At 36.7% G+C, this 18,784-nt stretch overlaps 1 protein-coding gene across 2 annotated transcripts in view; it reads right to left on the bottom strand.

Moving 5' to 3' along the window:
* The window catches only part of LOC149262788 (DNA binding protein), a 365,336-nt gene that overhangs the window by 27,937 nt on the left and 318,615 nt on the right, over positions 1-18,784 (bottom strand). For both annotated transcript variants that reach the window (XM_089425199.1, XM_089425202.1), the window contains one exon: positions 11,897-12,025. In XM_089425199.1, the coding sequence (XP_089281325.1) occupies positions 11,897-12,025 (129 nt within the window). The remainder of the gene's footprint in view (positions 1-11,896; positions 12,026-18,784) is intronic.

The raw sequence follows: 18,784 nt of genomic DNA, 5'->3' as shown, positions 1-18,784 counted from the left end.
TTTCACTTGGTCCTGCAGTTTTTTGATCTCTTCAGTCTGGAGAGACATGTTTTGTACTTGGCCAACTGATCTACAGCATCTCCTGTACTTGTTGTAGCAGATATGGTTGTGGGAATGGCTGTGATAGGAAGTGCTTCTAAATGGACAACAATCTTTTTAGCAGCTTTCTCCTTTTCTTTAATCAGCGTCTCCATCTCTGTCTCCATTTGCTTGCGTTGTGCAATCTGCTCAATGATGAGCTTCATCATATCTGCCTTTGTGTCTCTATCTCTTTAATATCCTTTGTCAGAGGATCTTCTATAGCTGGCAGTTTTAACTGCTTCCTCAATGCTGCTATGTCCAAATCCCTTTTCTTCACAAGTTCCTCTACAGCATTGATGTTTGAAGGGCCATAACCCAGTTTGATTACCAAGTCCTCCAGGGTTTTAATCCTGGTGTCTTCGGCAAGCGCAAGGACCTTCTCCATCTTCAAATGTGATTGCACATTTGCTAAGCTAACCTGCAGTTTTGATAAAGTCATGGCAGTGTTAGTGACAGTTGAAAATATCATTTCCCCAATCTGCTTATGCATCTCCATTTGGTCAATGGGATGTATATCCTTTACATCAAACTCAAAGGTTGTCTTCTTGTAGTTTGATGTTGCCTTGGGCTGGGGAACTTGTGCTTGGAGGAATGCCATTTGCATCTTTCCTTTTTCTGAATCAAAGGTTGATAGCAGCCTGCTTTGAGCACCAGAAGTCTGCTTCCAGAACTAGTTGTAGGTGTTAATCTTCAAGGCTTCATTCCTGACTTTTATCTCCTTGAAGATGTCCATAATACTCTTCTCTATTTCCCCTGAAGTAGATGTGCCTGTCTGCATAATTTGTTGTTGCTGCTCTTGTGAAGTTATGGAGGTGGTGGGAGACTGTGTTGTTTGATCACCCACTAATGAGGAAACAAGTGGCTCATTAGTGGTGATAATGGTCTGCTACTCTGAGTCCTTGCTAAGGCTTAGTCTAGAACTAAGCTTGGCCTTCTTTTTGTACATTATCTTAAATCCTTCACTGAAAATGTCAGTCCCTAAAGGGGACTCTTCCTCTTTGCTTCTCTTAGTTGTTTTCTCCTGCATGGTAGGAGTCTGCACTATAGATGATGATACCTATTGTTCTTGTGCCTCTTGTAGGGTATTCTCAACCCATTCTAACTGATTCTTGTACTTCTCTATCTCTGGCCAAGATTTGTGAAAGTAAGGAGTAGACTTGGTTTCTACTCTTAACTTAGAAATGATCCCTAACGGATGATAAGACCAAGTAAAGTTAAAGGCTGAACTGCATTTCCTTCAAGAGCTTATCTGCTTCTTCCCCTACTGCCCTGCTATTGCAAATGAAAGGGCCAATCTGTTTTTGATTTTAAACTGGGACATTTTCTTGACAGCAACAAAGTGGATTTCATCCATGTTGATCATCTGCCTTCTAAACTCTAGAGCAAAAATCCTCAGTTGGAAATTTGATAAGCTGTTGATGAATTGACTCTGCAAGAAATTGGCTGAAGTTAAATACAATGGAGGGCTTAGAATCAGTAGAGAAAATGGACAAAAATCCTATGATGGCCTCATCTACCCACTGATCAGAGTAGTAGCCAAGGAGGTAGGAAACAACTGTGATAATCTGCTTGGCTCTCTCAGGGAAAATGGAGGAGGGATAAGGAGGATTTTTCTTTGGTAATGAAGCATCTTGTGTCAAGAACAGCTCAAGAGTTTGGGCCCTCTTGGCAAAGTCTAGTTTCTGGTATAGTTCAACCAGTGCTTCATAGGAAAATGGGGTAGCATTCTCTACTGTGGGGGCTTGCATCATCTGGTCTATGGCCTGAGGAGTGATGGTAAACAGAATTTGTCCAGTAGGGGTAACGATGGCCCTTTGGCTTGGCAAATATGATGCATGACACTTTCTAACAAAATCTGGGGTACTGTGGGTACGAGGAAAAATGTAATGAGGTAAGTTGGATTCCCACAGCTGGATGTCATCAGACTTGTCAATGTATTTGTCCTCAAGCCAGCAATACATCTTGAAGAGGTCAAGTTCACAGAGTGTCTCATGGATTTTATAGTCTCTGTCAGCCATAGGAACATGATGAAGATCTACAAGAGGATAGATCAGAGGATTGACAATTTCCTTTGGTCCTTTGTCCTTTGGAGGCATCTTGGATAAGGCTAAGAATAGGAGTAAAAACTAGATGGGAGGCTTGAATATGCAGACAATAGTCAGGTTTGGAGACAAGAACAGAAGTAATAGGTTGGAAATGATCGAGCAGAGAGTGTTGCTGGCGGTTGAAAATGTCGAGATTGAGTCCAACAACCTGTAACAAATCAATAACAGTAACAATAAATGGATTCAGTAACCTGCTCACAAGTGGAAAGGAGGTTTATATAATGAATTCGGTTTTTTCGTTGAAGGAGCGCAGGTCTATTGGGTTAACGGCTAAGCCAATTGAATGCTTAACGGTTTAATTGTGGAGGGAATGAATGTGATTTGATGGAGTTAATGGATGGATGAGGTGGCAGAGGGTGAATGGCGAGAGCGCAACGGGTAGGAGAGTGGTATCAGGAGCAATGGAATCAACTTTTTAGGGGGGAGAGTGGTTAGTGGTTTCACTAGAGGGGGGTCTGAAACGCTGTGGAGCTGACACGTAGGGGTGGGCGCAGTTTCGTATACCGCCCATTTCAGACCCCCCCCCCCAACGGTAAAGCTCGAATGGTGAGGGGGGGCCGAAATCGTATGTGGGTCGTCGGATGTGGAAGATGGGCGGAGATGGAGCGTGATGTGACGGGACTTTTCTTGGTGGGGTCAGATATTAATAATGTAATGCGTTGGGAATATATGTGATATATGAGGGGTATATCGACTTAGGGATAAGTGGGTGGAGGGAAATATGAGCGGAGGGGGAATGATTTGGGATTTTAAACTTAGGGATAGGATTAATACCAAATAATTGATATATAAACCTTAGAGTAAACCTTTACTCCTCTGTCTTTTTCTTCTGCACATGAGAACAATATTTGATAATTGACTTGTGGCGCATTTAGACTAGCAGCCTATGCATTTATAAAAACATGAAATGAAGCCTTTCTTTTTTATTTCCTTGCCTAGCATTTTATTTTACTTTTTCCTTCTTTATTTAGGGCAGCTAAGACCTAACATTTTATTGATATGGATGCCTACAAAACATTAAATTGGCCTAACATTTTAACTTTTCTTTCTTTTGCATCCATATCCTAACTTAACATTTTAAAATTATTTTGACTAATATACTAACTTATCAAAAACAGATAATGTTACAACACCGGGGACAATTGTCCAAAAATAACTGTCTTGATGTGTTTGATTCTTGTGCATGTATTTGTTTCTGTATAATGGTGTGATATCTGCAGTAGAATTTATTTTAATATTTACTGAAGGAATTTCGTAAATAACTTATTGGATAATAAGTAGGTAAAATAAATAAGTTGTTGTAGTAATAGAATTTCTGTTTAGAAATCTTCACATGAATGACACTCAATATTCTCCTTTGCCAACTTTAGATTACATGAATTTTCTCCTCCCATATTCATAAGTGGTCATGGGTTTGACGACAACATAAATGCTTCCAATGGGTAGTTTTTTGTATAGAAAGATGTGTGTTCATATTGTTGGAATCACGATTTCCATTACACCAAAACCCGCAGGTGTCAGTAAACAAACGCATAGCCAGAGTTAACAAATCCACAAGCAGTGGTTAAGCATATGTCACGAAACACACGGGGAGCGTTGGTTTATCCAATGTCCAACAATCTCCCCCCAACACGAGTCGGGTCTGATTCGAACTCGAGACCTTTGGCTCTAATACCACTTGTTGGAATCACGATTGTCATTACACCAAAACCTGCAAATGTTATTAAACAAACACACCACCAAAGTTAACAGATCCACGAGAGGCGGTTAAGCACATGTCACAAAACACACAGGGAGTGTTGGTTTATCCAATGTCGAACACATATTAATAATGCATTTGTGGGCACTCCTCCTTGGCTAGAGGATGTGATTTGTGCACTGCAAAAATATATTTCGTTTATTAATGAAGACAAATAGTCTTTTCCTATTATGGACATGTATTCTTGTGAGAAATTCAGAATAAGCAAGTTTAAGTTCCAAAGTTGTATGAGAGGATGAAGCCATAACTAGACTATTATTTTCCTATTTGTTAGTTGAAGCTATAGGTGTTTGCCATTCTGTAAACATGTCTCCTGTTTCTATATATTAATCATTGTGTTCTTCATTTTTATCAAAAGTACCCTTCTCTTTATTGCTTTTCATTAAGAGGAGCATGCCAATGGATCTTTTAATGTTCACTAGTCATTCATATTTGTCTATCACTGCTTCTTGTCTTCCTGTCCTTGTTACCAAAGACGAGCATAAAGAACATTAGGGTTTCAGCTTTTGTTAGGTTTCTACAGGCTCGTATATTGAAAGGCTGAGATTATAGAGACTTCAACAACGTCATAACCCTCCTTTTCAGGTCCAGGCATGAGATCCCCTTGGTGACAATAAACTTCCATTGCATAGAAATTTTGTTATGCCCATGATCAAAACCTCTGCATGTAAAAGACACAGAAATGAATTTTTCTATTCCCTCAAGTTAGCGATAATCCAAAAAGCTAGGCAAAATAGTGAGAATGATTTCTTGCAATGAGTTGAGTAAAGTCTTTGCAAAACAGACACACAATATGGGCAGGTTGTTAGACTAAGGCGTAACAACCCGAAGGGGGCAAATGAAATGACACGGGTAGGTGAGACTGACGTGACAGAGATGGTTGAGGAGGCAAGTTTGAGTAGGCCAAAAATAGTCTAGTGCAGGTAAGAAACTTGACAAACAAAGAAGGTAGAGTGCAAAGCTAATAGGCTTTGATACCACTCTTGACCATGCACACCAAATAATAGATAAATTTGGATAGTTTGTGTGATGCATTCTCTTCACAAGATATATATATATATATATATATATATATATATATATATATATATATATATATATATATATATATATATATATATATATATATAGATATATAGATATAGATATAGATATAGATATAGATATAGATATAGATATATATATTAATAGATTTTTGTTGACCCTTGGTTTTCATCTACAAAGAGGCTTCTTGGACTTCCCATAGTTGTTGGCCCTCACTTGAGGCATTTTGCCTTCCAATCAAGTAAATGCACCAAGTTTGCATAACCCAAGAGGATTATGCTTCCAACACCTATAAAAGTCCCTCTATTCTTCCGCGCAACTATATATTCTCTTTACAACTGTACTTGCAAGGATTGAGTTAAAAAGGCATAAATCATGTTTATATAATTTTCTCAATAACATTGTTACCACAAATACTGCATGGGAGTCTTTATAGCAGGATTCCATGGCCTTCCATACACAAGCATATTCTAGAGCACAGGCACCATCAATCATACATCTATGATCATCAAAAATTGACTAATTGACTAGCAGTTTGCCTAGGTGGCATTTCATGCTTGCATATACCTTTCCAAGCATGGCCCTTATGATTCATTGAGAAATCACAAGATTTCCTAGTAATTAACTACTAAAGCAAGTATGTAGTGCCTACATATAAAGGTATTGATGCAAAGAGACACACCCATAGTGTTATTTTTCATCACAAACCTAACTATCATCAACATATGGATGGTTTCCTTGATGGTGTAAATGGTCAGGAGGGTGTATCACATCATCCCTTTTTCACCCCTTTGAGTATAATGACCATACTTTGTACTCCAACAACATTTTCATGTATTTTTCTCACACTGAAGACATATTGCATGTTGGACACTTCCTAGTGAAGATTACACACATTTCATGTTATTTGGAATTAATTAGAAAATTTTCCTAAGTCTTGAATAAGGCTTCTAGCAATAATTATTTAGAAAAGCATAATCTTCACTTTATCATCAGTGCCTTAGCTATTTTTTGCTTTGATTTCACTAAGAATGCACACCACCTTGGGCCCACATGGATAGAGGTAATATGTCATGAATTAACCTTTCAAGCTAAAAAAGGGAAGGTGCAAATAATCAGTGTTCTACGGGGACGCGTCCCCCAGGGTGGGGGAAGTGTCGCGACGCTCCCCTATGCTCCAGGGATGGGGAAACTCTTGGGGAAACATTTCCTTGACATCCCATTTTTGGGGAAACTTGGGGAAACTCTGGGGGACGTTTTTTCTAGCGATGAAACGCAACTCCTTTGCAGGGGGGACGGGGGGATGCAAGGGGGATGCATATGCATCCCCCCATTGTTTTGTCTAATAATTCTTATAAAACATTAAAAATTAAAAAAAAATACAAATTTAGATATATGAAAAAATAAAAAATGAAACTATATTAAAACTTTTTTTTAAAGAAATAAATAAATTATATTAAAATTTAAAACTTAAAAAAATAAAAACAGTAACAAAAATAAAAAAGTTAAAGTATGTTAAAACTTAAAATTTAGTATTTATCAATATTATTTAAGTATTTCATTGCTCAATGCTTTCTATGTCTACTTTTAGTTTAGTATTCTATAGCTATTTTAGACTTCAACATAATGTCATTGTCATTGTCATATGACGAATCTACTTTTTATCGTTTTTGAAAATTCGGCAATGTTCCACCAAGACTCCGGGATGGGGAGACGCACAAAGGGGGCGTCTGGGAGTACCCTCAAATTTTAGAGAAATTTAGGGGGGACGGGGAGACATCGGGGTATATAATTTTTTTCTTTTTTAATATATATATATATATATATATATATATATATATATATATATATATATATTTCAAAATCACATTCAATAATGAAAGCATAAATACAATGATACATACATAATTGAATTAAGTAATGAAATACATTGATCCATACTCATCATCCTTACTAATACATACATGATTCATCCATAGACCATGAGATTCAATAATGGAATACTCTGATCCATATTCATCATTCATTATTCACCATTCTAGAATTTACATTGATTCAAAAATTAAATTCATCATTCATCATTCTAGAATCTAATTAGTACTAAGAAAAATAAACTATAATAGATACTGATATCTAAAGACTGGAATAGTAAATCGATATAACTAAAACTCAAAAACAGTGGAGTGATGAGTCTAAAAGTCACTCTAAAGTACACAAAGGGCTTGGTGATCTTGATTAAATACTAATTCCATACCCTTGCACATGACAAAATGCAATGGAAACATTGCAATCCATCGAATCATGAATTCCTAAAAAACTATTAAGTCTGTTGGATTTTGAGTGACATCTAAAATTCTACTTTCTCCATATGAAAGCTAATGAGGTCGGAACCACTCTCAAACATCCTAAGTCATTTCATGGTAATGTTAAAAATTTAAGTAAAAGTGACATTCTCCTTTATCTTTCATTTTCATCCTTTAAGAATTTAACATTACCATGAATCGCATAGTCTTAGTAGGGAAATATGATCAAATACTAGGTTTCCCCTATCATAAATCATTGTTTACAAACAAATTTAAGGGGGTCCGCATAGCGCATTTTTAGGGGGGATGCCCAGGCATCCCCTCGTCCCAGGTGCGTGGGGTGCGAGGGGTGTGCGCACCCGACCCTAGGGGACTCGTCCCCGTGGAACACTGAAATTCGGTGTGCATTGCATAATTTCAATTTTCAATTGTCAGATGATGAATTTATTAATTTAATTTAGATGTACCTTGCATCATGCCAAATGATGAATTTAGATAGAACATTGCATAATGGCAAATGATGGATTCAATTTAGTAATTTACTTTTAGATTTACAATGCAAAAATGTCAAATGATAATAGTTTAATATGTAATTATGATCATATTTAGTCTTTAGATGTAAGCTTCATAATTATTAATATTTTCTATTTAGTTATTGACATATTTTTGGGATTTTATTTTTTAATTTTTATATATTAAAATTTTAATAATTTATAATTTTATAATTTTTATGACTTTGAAATCCCCCCGTTTCCCCGAAAATTCCCTAAATTTTGGGGTTGCTTATATCCGTCCCCCTTGTGTGTATCCCTGCTCCCATGTTTCCTCGTCCCGGAAACTCGGTGGAACATTGCAAATAATATCATGAATTTTTATGTAAAAGGATAATGTTGGTTAGCATAGCTTCTAGAAGAGAGGCTTAGACATCTCTAGAAACCATGTGCCTCCCTCCTTAGCCAGCTATTACAAACTAGCTGTTGGCCACCTTCATAATTTACTCATTTTTGCCTCCAACAAATAATTTCTTGGCTCTTTTCCTATATATAGAGCCCCCCTTTCTCATGTAAGAGATTGTTGAGGAAATGAGTACTTGAGTTTCATCATTTTATTTTCTGAAAAACTCTTGGTTTGTCTTGTGGTGCACCCTAGAGACTGATTTTTTCTTGCTGTTTGAGCTCATTTTTGCTGGAACTTCTTCATCACTTGTTATGGGGCAGCATTTTCTGGGCAACGTTATTCTTTTTTATGAGAAGTTCATTTGAAATTATTTCTCTCAATGCATCGTGAAAAAAACACAATTATTTCTTGATAAATTTTTGTCTGCATAGCCTTGTACTTGTCTGCTATATTGTGATGAAGATTTCTTGGTCTTAATATAAATTACAGGATAGAGTTCTATATTGCAATGTTACCAAACTCGGAATCGGCAATAAATCGGCGAGGCAAAAGAGCGAAGAGTTTTAATCGGATCGGAGAAAAATTGGGAAAAAATCGGTGAATTCAATAAATAAAGATATATACATATTGAATTAAAAAAAGACATTGTTCATTGATATTCAAGAAAGCCATGTCCAGACTCCAAACAATGCATAATATCAATAGATGTCCCAAATATCATCAATGAATAAGTATCTCATATATGTTATGAGTCCAAACATGATCCAAAGTACTAAGTCCTAATTCCTAACCAGTGACTACATAGAACCAGAAGCATCTGCTTCTAAAAGTTTATAAAATACTGCATACGAATCAGTAAAAACGCAGTAACTGAAATCTCTTGATTGCTGCTGAAATGATACGATAATGGTTTGCTACTGAAATCTCCGACATAGCACACTTTGAAGCTACACTAGAGCACACTGCACACTATGCCTCTACTACACTAGAGCACACTGCACACTATGCCTCTATTACACTACGACTCTATTACCTTCTTGATGTATGAGTTGCGGGCATGAGAAGTGAAAAGTAAGTTACAGACCAACGTTTAATTTTTAATGTAACTAAACCACACAGCAAAAAATGTGGGATCCATAAAAGTTAAAACCCGTGCTCGCCGAGTTGACAGTTGAAAATCGCCTCAGTCGCCTAAATCGCAATTAATCAGTGAGTTGCAAATCTACCTCGGGTCAAGTCAAACTCGATCAACGCAAGTTTGACTCGCCCAGAGTTGAATGGGATCATTTGAGGGAAAAGCAGAGTTTGACTCGTGATTAATCGCGAGTGATCGTAGATTCATGTGTCACTGCTATATTGATTAAGCTACTCAACCTGTGCACCCTCATTCTGAAAGCAAGACGACCTCCCTCTGCGGAATATGACCTCCAGCCACATATTTCAACTTTAAAATCATTTTTTTGGAGATCTGCTGCACCTCAAATCGGCACATTCCCTGTCATAGCAACAAAATCGAAAGGCACTGGCTTTAATTTTTCATAGACAATCTCTGCTGGTGTGATTTTATTGGTATTGGATATTCTGGGATGTAGTTTTGTGTATAAGGGACTTTTAACTGTATTACATGCTGAACTTAACACTGTTATACTCCATAATTTACTTGCTGTAATAGACATAATGATGCTGGAAACTTACTCACATTGGCATCTTATATACCGGCAGGAATATAGATATTCTAGGGCTTGGTTATATGGGATATCACACTTAAGAAATCACTAAATTCTGGAACATAACTAGATCTTATATAGGATTGAGCTTACTGGACTTGTATGAAACATATATCAATCTGAGTTTAGATTTATTTAATCACTCCAGTACCTCTGTTTTGTATGCTGTTCCTAAGATCAAAGGTAATGTATAATCATAAGTTCAAAACTCTGTTTTCCTTTTTCCACGTATACCTGGAAATTCAAATGCTTGATATGGTAAAAGGCATTGTATGTTCACAAGAGAGTGAAATTTAAAAAGAAGAAAAAATCTCTTAGATTTACCCAGTTTGACTGATAAGCAATGCATTCAGAAGCAGTGGAAATTTATTTCTATATCTGGTTTAGCACTCTGACGCATGGATTTTGATAAAAGAAAACAGAAATCTTTGTTTTCAGGTTTCAAATGCGCCCTTAATTTTCTGTTTGGATGATGATCCAAAAAACTCAGCACACTTTTGGTTCGACATTTTATTTGCCTGAAATTTGAATACCATTTGCTGATAATATTCTACTATCAAATTTCCGAATTATAAAGTTATTCAAGAATTGCTTCTATCCACATCTCAAAGTAAGCACTGCATTCATAAGCAGTAGAAATATACTTCTATATCCAGTTTAGCATTCTGGTTTATGGATTTTGAAAGAAGAGAAGGGAAATCTCTGTTTTCTGGTTTGAAATGCACTCTTAATTTTCTGTTTGTATGCTGATCCAAAGGAACTCAGAAGAATGCCTTTCCAGTAAGTTAGTAACCTTGGTTCGCTGTTTTTTTTGCCTAAAATTTGAATAACATTTGCTGATAATGACCTACTATCAAATTCCTTAATTATAAAGTCAGTCAAAAATAGCTTCTATCTCATATTTTGAAGTTCACACTTTTGAGATTGGCATCATATTCATGAAGCGTTAACATAAAATGAGCAAATTATGCATTTATCTTTTATATGACACAGTTTCATGAGAAGTAATTTCCAGCCTTGTTGAAAACAGAGTAATACATTGCATATTGAACAGAAATAAGCAAACCTTCCAGTAATTGGGTGCCCATAGCCATTGAAGATAAACTGTTCCCCCCTTTGAAATGGGGGAAGAGAAGCCTAAGTAACAGTAATGGATCTTCCAAGTTCCACTGATATTAGTGAAGACATTTCTACCCTCGTTGACAAAAGAAGTGGTAGCACATTAAACAACATAAACTACTAGCTTTCTCTTCATCTGAACCTGTTTCCTCCAGTGTTATCAGGACCGGACCGAACCGGTTTGGACCGGCCGGTCCGGCTGTTTTTAGCCCTAAACCGGTTCGGACCGGGGCAACAGACTTTCCTCAATGCGTATCGCTATCAATGGTGGACAAACACTATCTTACTTCCAACCCTATTGGATCTTTAGAACTGAATGCTAAAATAAAACCCATTGAGGCATATGCCCAATGTGGTACAAAGCCCATAGAAAACAAGTTGCTTGAAAAAAGTTTGAAGTCATGATGAACAACAACCTGGGCCTCTGTTCAAAGTTCAAACAGCAGAAGCTAGTAAAAAATGTGAAGAAAAGGTAGGTAGAGAGCTCCAGGATTAACAGCCTTTCTTGTCATTTACACATGATAACTTGGAACTTCACTGACCCTTTTCTTTTCCACGTTCATTGAGAAGCAATTAGGAGTGACTATTTGAGCAGGATTAATAAAAAGTTCATCCAACAGCAGGTGATCCAAAACACATTCTGATTTGGTTGTTACTCTCCTCTGTCTCCACAAAGATCTTAAACAAAACCCTTTTAAAAGAATTAATCCCTTAGCAAGGTAAAACTATCATTAGATAGTATAATTATATTTTGGCACCATCTCTGATTTAATTATTAGATTAAAGAAAATGGTCTGTGTAACAGGAAACTAACTTCAATCAGAAGTATAAAACAGCAAATGAAGTTCATAGCTAGCATACCAGATAGCATAGTATCCATTGCAATTGTGTCCAATAACAAGATGTGAAAGATGAGGAACAGCCAGCAATTCCCATATGTGCGCTGTTGTACAACCATCAGTTGGTAAAATGAATTCCTCCACACACATGCTGCACATTTTTCGTCATGTACAAATAAAAATAAGATTATAGGAGATAAATAAATTTCTAAAAAAAATATTTATTGTTTATTTAGACTTACGCATGATACTCTCAAACTATGATTATGAAAGAACCAAAAAAAATTGATCTGAAAAGAAGGATAAAACTCAATGAAACTTATGACCTAGAACTTTAAAATCTAAAGAATAATGCAAGGCCTCACAAATCCTCTTACTCTAATGACACATTTGAAAACTGAAGCACATAAGCAAAGTGACCTAAAGAAAGCAGGGTCTCATATGAAATCCACTGATATGACCCCAATCGGGAAATATATGGAGTTAAATGTGTAAGGTATGACCCCAAATGGGAGGCATCTATGGCATTAAATATGCATACCAACATAGATTCATCTTAAATACGAATCTAACATGAGCCAAGAGGGATCCAATTTCTTCACGTGCAATTTTTTTTATGAGCCGACATTATTTAAATGTTTTGTATAGTAATTTTTTTTTAATTTTAGATTTAACAAAAAAAAAAAATGGCTGACATGAGCAAAATTTTAACTTTGATGATGGACGGACAGAATTACACATCACACTGGGTTGTAGAATGAGCCTCTCGGCTCAATAATGTGTAAATGTATATGTAATAGGGTTGGCCTAATAATAAAGGGGGCTGTTAGAAAATCAGAAAGGCAGAAAGATATTCTTATGTTGACAATTACTTATGATATTATTGTATTCTTATTAAATTTATTTATATTATTCTTTTATCTTCTTCTCATCAAGAAATCATCAAAATAAAACATGAAGATCAAGGACACCAGATATAGGCACTCAGCCAAGGCTAAAACCCCTATGAAGGGGAAAACCCAGTCAAACTCTTCCACTAGTAGATTCAAATCAAGATGAGACAATCCAAGACCCTTTTGACCTAGACAAAGACCTCCTCCAATCACCAAGTCAGCCCTTCCTTCTTGTAGACAAACTCTGCCAAATCTTCCAAGTGTCAGCTCCTCAAATGCAGCTTCAAATCAGAATTTCGGGCTTGCAGCTACTTTAGAATTTCAGCCCCCAGCTACTCATCCAGAAACCCTAGAAGACTTCGCACGTATGAGAGAGAGATGCCCAAAACTTTGATTTTGTCTTTCCCAGCTTCTTTCTTCCTTCTCCTTCACTTCGCTCTTATTTTTTTGCCTCTTTCACTTGTAGATCAAACTTGTTGAGTGTGTGTTTCAAATGAGTTGAGTTGCCTCTATATATACTACTTCCACAAGGTCGAATTCCCTCTAACTGGGCCGACTTCTCTAGGATAGGGCCAACTTGGTGAGGAGGGAAAAAATGACTATTTTGACTCAAAAATAATTTCTTTACATGATACAAAAGCCCAAGAAGGGTCTATTACAAGATGACATGGACAAGGACTCTTGACATAAACCCTAGAAGCCTACAATGGAGGCTTTGACCTAGAAATAAAATAATAAGAGCATGAAACCCATGCTTAATAAATAATTTTATTTTATAAATAAATTTATTTTCTTTCTTTTGACAAATACATTACATCATGACTCAAACATAATTATGAAGACTGACACTAGTTACATTCTTCAACACTCCCTCTTAACTAGGGAGGTATTCATAATTACACATATACATAGGTACATGGAAGATTTCAAAATGATATGATCTATGAAGAGTCACAACACACGCAGTGCTACATATTAGATATGTGACCAAGGTATTCTAATCAAGTGGCATTAAGGTGTGTTCCAAGCTTTAGCCACTCTAGGTACCATCAGGCTTTAGCTCTAACACCAACCCAGGGATATAGATGCATATCCAAGGTTGAAGCTCAAAGGCCAACGCCACCCTCCCTACTTCTGAAACTATACATCATTACAGGTTGGCCAGATGTCCTCCCAAGCATCTTGTCGCCCCAAGATGCTTCATCTCTCCTTATCAACTAAACCAGATATATCCACCAATCCAAGCATGCTTCAAACATTCAACCTTCTTATGGAGAGATCTGCACAAACACAACCCCAATTAGTAATAAACTTTCACTATACATATTTAACACAAACCTTCAAGGTCCTTAATCATTTTGATGCTACTTAGATCATCATCATATCAAACACATCTAGTCGGAAGCTTTACTTCTTCAACTTTTCCAGCAGCACCAAACTTAGCCTCAACACTTCTTCCAAAAATATCCAAGTCTTGTTCACAACTTTATCAATCACGAATAACCATCAGTATTGCTTCAGCTATTCTCCAATTTCAAACATCCTCATGGCCTTTTCATCAAGTCATTCACTTCTCTTCAAGCTCCCTCTCAACTAGGGAGATATACACTTTCCTTTATCCAAGTAACTAGGGGACAAGTCCATCAACTATCTTATTCTTCCAGTCACACAGGCTCTTTCTTTTTGCATCAACAATTCATCAGAGAATTTAGACCTTCCAAAACTTCATCATTCCTTCACATGGCAACAAGATCATCTATCGAACTTTAATGTCATCAAGGTTCTCACAGCTCCCTCTTTCCATCATGCTCAACATCATCATCAAATTATCATCAAATATGAGGTAAGCATTTTCATCATCTTGAAGACTATGTACCTGTAAACTTTCAACAAGTACAACCAAACACAAATATATATGTACAAGAGCATGAAGTCAACTTTATCAATATAGGGTTAGCATGTCATTATAATAGGAGCATAATAAATCAGATTTTAGACATTCAAGACCTAAACCTAGTTAGGTTTTATAATCAATCAAGAGTTTCATCCATTAGACTTCTTGCAACAACATTTACTAGAGTTTCGTCACAAACCCTAGATTTCATCATCAAAACTAAATCATATCAATAATCAAAAACATTATACTTCTAGGGTTTCATTATCATGCCCTAGAATATCAATCTCTACTAGGGTTTTGTTACAAACCCTAGATTTCAAAAACTAAATCATGAATATCAACAATCAAGTTAGCATACCAACATTTCATCTCTAGGGTTCCATTATTATTTCCTAGAAACTTATATCAGTCTCATACTAGGGTTTTATCGTAAACCCTAGATACAAACATCAAACTCCAAAATTAGATATACAACAAATTTTACTAGGCTAGGGTTTCAATTATACGGAAGCACATACACCTAGAGATCCATTTCTAGGGTTTTATATTGACTATTACAAGGGTTTTGTCATAAACCCTAATTTACCAAACCCTAAGAAAACTAGGGTTTCTAGACATCAACAACAAACCCTAAAAGGCTAGGGTTTTACCATAACATTACCAAAACCATAGATGACAAGAGATCTAAACTTTATCAATAAACCCTAAGAAGATTAGGGTTTCATCATTAGCATACCCTAAGCATTGAAAGGCTAGGGTTTTATAGTGAACCCTAAGGTTAGGGTTTTATCAAAACAAAATGACAAGAGATAAAATGATAAGGGTAGATTCAATCTAGCGATTAATCACCCTAACAAGAATCCTTATGATTCAAAACCCTAGACATGAGAGAGTTAGTAATATAAAGCAAGTTTCAAATGAAGAATATTCATACCTTCTTCTGCAACAAGTCAAATTAAACATACCTTGAGTTGTTCTTTAACAAACCTTGTAGAGTTTCATTAGTAACAATCTTACTTTCATGACACTAGTCTTTTCCTTGAAGTTTTCTCCATAACCTTTGTGTATTTAGCAAGCTTTCCTATCAAGGAAAATACAAAGAAAGGATTAAGAGTATGCAATACAAACAAATCTTGATTTGTGAAGGAAATCAAACATGAAAAAGGAAACAAAGAACAATATACTTGTCTTTTCGTAAAATGGTGAAGGCTCCCTCTTAATCCAGTGTTTTCTGAGGGATACCTGTAACTTATCAAAAACAATTCAAGAATTTCTAACAAGACATATTAGATCCACAAAATCTATAAATAAAAACAAAACAAAAAAACATTACAAAACCTAAAGTAGAAGGATATGCAAGGGATAATATCCCTAAGAGACTTAAGAAAATAAGTCTTTGACTTCGGATTCTTCAGTCTTGTTCTTCTTAGGTGGAGCTTCATTAGCAACAATTGCATGTTCTCTCTCTTTTCTTATTCCTTGGATTTTCAAGACATTGACTCTTGTAATGTCCCACCTTATGATATTTGTAACATTCAACCTTTTATAGGTCAATCTTCTTTCTTGGTCCCTTAAACTTCTTGAATCCTCCCTACTTCTTGTGATGAGAAGAGTAAGCATTAGAGGTGTTGTTCTCTTCATCTTTTTTCTTATCAACTACTAATGAGATGTGGGCCTCATTTTGAATGCATGCATTCCATATTTGTTTTAAGGATGGTGAATCTTTCCAACTCCTAATACCAGATGCAAAAGAGCTCCATGATTTAGGTGAACCCAATAGTGTTGCAATTAGAAGTTTTTTCTCTAGCACAGCTTCATCAATGGCTTGGAATTCATCTCTTATTCAAGAGATTCTTACAAAATAGGAGGACACGATGTCATCTTCTGTCATCATTATTGTTCTTAGTTCATTCTTGAAACTGACTATTTGTCCAATGTTCTTGATGGTGAATAGTTTGGAGAGAGTTTCAAACATCCCTTGTGTAGTATCTATGTTGGATATTCAAGGGATTAGATTGTCCTTTACTCCATCCATAATTAGATTCATGGGCAAGATGTCAGTTTCCCTGTACTTTTCTTTTCCTGCATCATTTGTTGGTTTCTAATCTTTCTCTAGAACAAAATCCAGTACTTTGTGCTTAGCAAGGATAAGATCGATCCTCTTCTTCCATGCTCTATAGATGGAGGCTCCTAGCTTGTTTTCTGACTTTATTGAGATTGCCATAGACTTTATAATGTTTTTCCTTACTAGATAATAGGTCTTCCTCTTCATATATGATCCTTCTCTTTGACCCTTTCAATAGATCTTCAAGCTACCTCTTTCTTTCCTCCTTCACCTTAGCTCTAACATCGTGTTAGAAAATTAGAAAGGCAAAAAGATATTCGTAGATTGACAATTACTTGTGATATTCTTGTATTCTTATTAACTTTATTTACGTTCTTCCTTTATCTTCTTCTCATCAAGCAATCATCAAAATAAAACATGAATATCAAGGACACCAGATATAGGCACTCAGCCAGGGCTAAAACCCCTATGAAGGGGAAAACCCACGCAAACTCTTCCACTAGTAGATTCAAATCAAGACGAAACAATCCAAGACCTTTTTGACCTACACAAAGACCTCCTCCAATCACCAAGTCATCCCTTCCTTCTAGTAGACAATCTCTGTAATGTCCCAAATAAAAAAAAATTGGAACAAACACTCAACATCCATTTACCATTCACTTAACAGAAGATTGCCATGTAAAATTTGGCATCATAGAACATGTAGATAACGATAATGAGCATAAGGAAACCTCAACTTTATTATATTAACCAAAAATAGGAGTGCATAACAATATGAAATAGCTGGAAACAGCTAAGAAACTCGAACAACTACTGAAACTAGATCCAGCCTCAAAATGTATCGGTTATAGCACTGGACCTGGCCTCTCAAAATGAAACTAAAACCAATTAGAGCTCTTGTGAATTCTGAAAGAATTCACCAAGGGGAGATGGGTGCTCGCCCAATCTCTCTAAATCACGCGAGGGTTTCCGTCTTGGGACTACTACTAAATTGGAGAATCGGGTTCTCAAACCTCTCCACAAAAGAAATCACCAATCCAAGATGTCTCCAAATGACCTCCTCCTCCTCTTTTCTAGATCTGATGGATAGATTTCAAAGCCTCTAAAAGCATCTTATTTTATTATTTTTAGTATTATTCTGCAATATTCTTAGGCTTGTCTCAAGGACAAGTTGGACCAAACCAAGGTGATGGAATAGATGGAAAGATGATTGTTCAATTGCTACACCACTATGCACTGCATTGTCCTAGAATATTGTTTTTCTACTAATTTCAACCTGCTGGAATGTGCCCAAAAACCACCCAGAAAATTTTGTCCTTTTAGCCTTAGACTCCTTGGACAAAACCTAGAAAAACCTAGAAGGGAATTTCTCTGATTTTGACATTGGATTTTCGGCCTCTTGCTAGCCCCTCCCCGACTACTGCTGCCAAATTCAATTTCCAGGAAACAGCCTGCAAATCCACCTAGAAACAACCCTCAAATGTTGCTTTCACCTGTAGTAGTTAATACCTTGCTCCCTGGATGGAGCTTGGCCCTAATGGCTACTCACCTAAACCCCACGAATTTGCTGCCAGAGGCCACTACGCAGTGCCTCTACCCAGAAATGTGTATTTTTGTGTGTATTGACTGTCAGGCTGCAAAACTCTGAGAAAATACCCTCAGCCCTCTACCTTCCTTGCTCCCAGAACTCTCAACAAGTTAGGGACCTCCTGACTGGCTCAATCCTCTTCTGTGTATTTTTGGCTACCCAGAAAGTACGCAATCCCTTCATATGCGTGGTTGGGTGAACTGTGAATCGATGTTGAAACTCCTGCAACCTCTGTGGAACAGCCTCCTTGGGGCAGGCACAGATAGTCCCTCAAAGTAGAGGTTGAATCTTCCCTACGGAAGACTCGTGGCTAAATAGCTGGTAGACTTGCTAAGCAACAGAGCGTACAAGAGTAAGTTTGTTTGTCAAATAATCAGAATCCTGCAAAATGAGAGCTCCATCCTCTTTTGTCACTTTGGACCCCCTTAGCCTCTTGTGGGCCCCTCCTTCCACTAGTTCAAATTCCC

Source organism: Pinus tabuliformis, chromosome 6 (assembly GCF_031772625.1).
Source record: "Pinus tabuliformis cultivar Carrire ecotype Pingquan chromosome 6, CPIR1, whole genome shotgun sequence".
Classification (NCBI taxonomy): domain Eukaryota; kingdom Viridiplantae; phylum Streptophyta; class Pinopsida; order Pinales; family Pinaceae; genus Pinus; species Pinus tabuliformis.
This window is presented reverse-complemented; position numbering and strand designations above follow the sequence as displayed.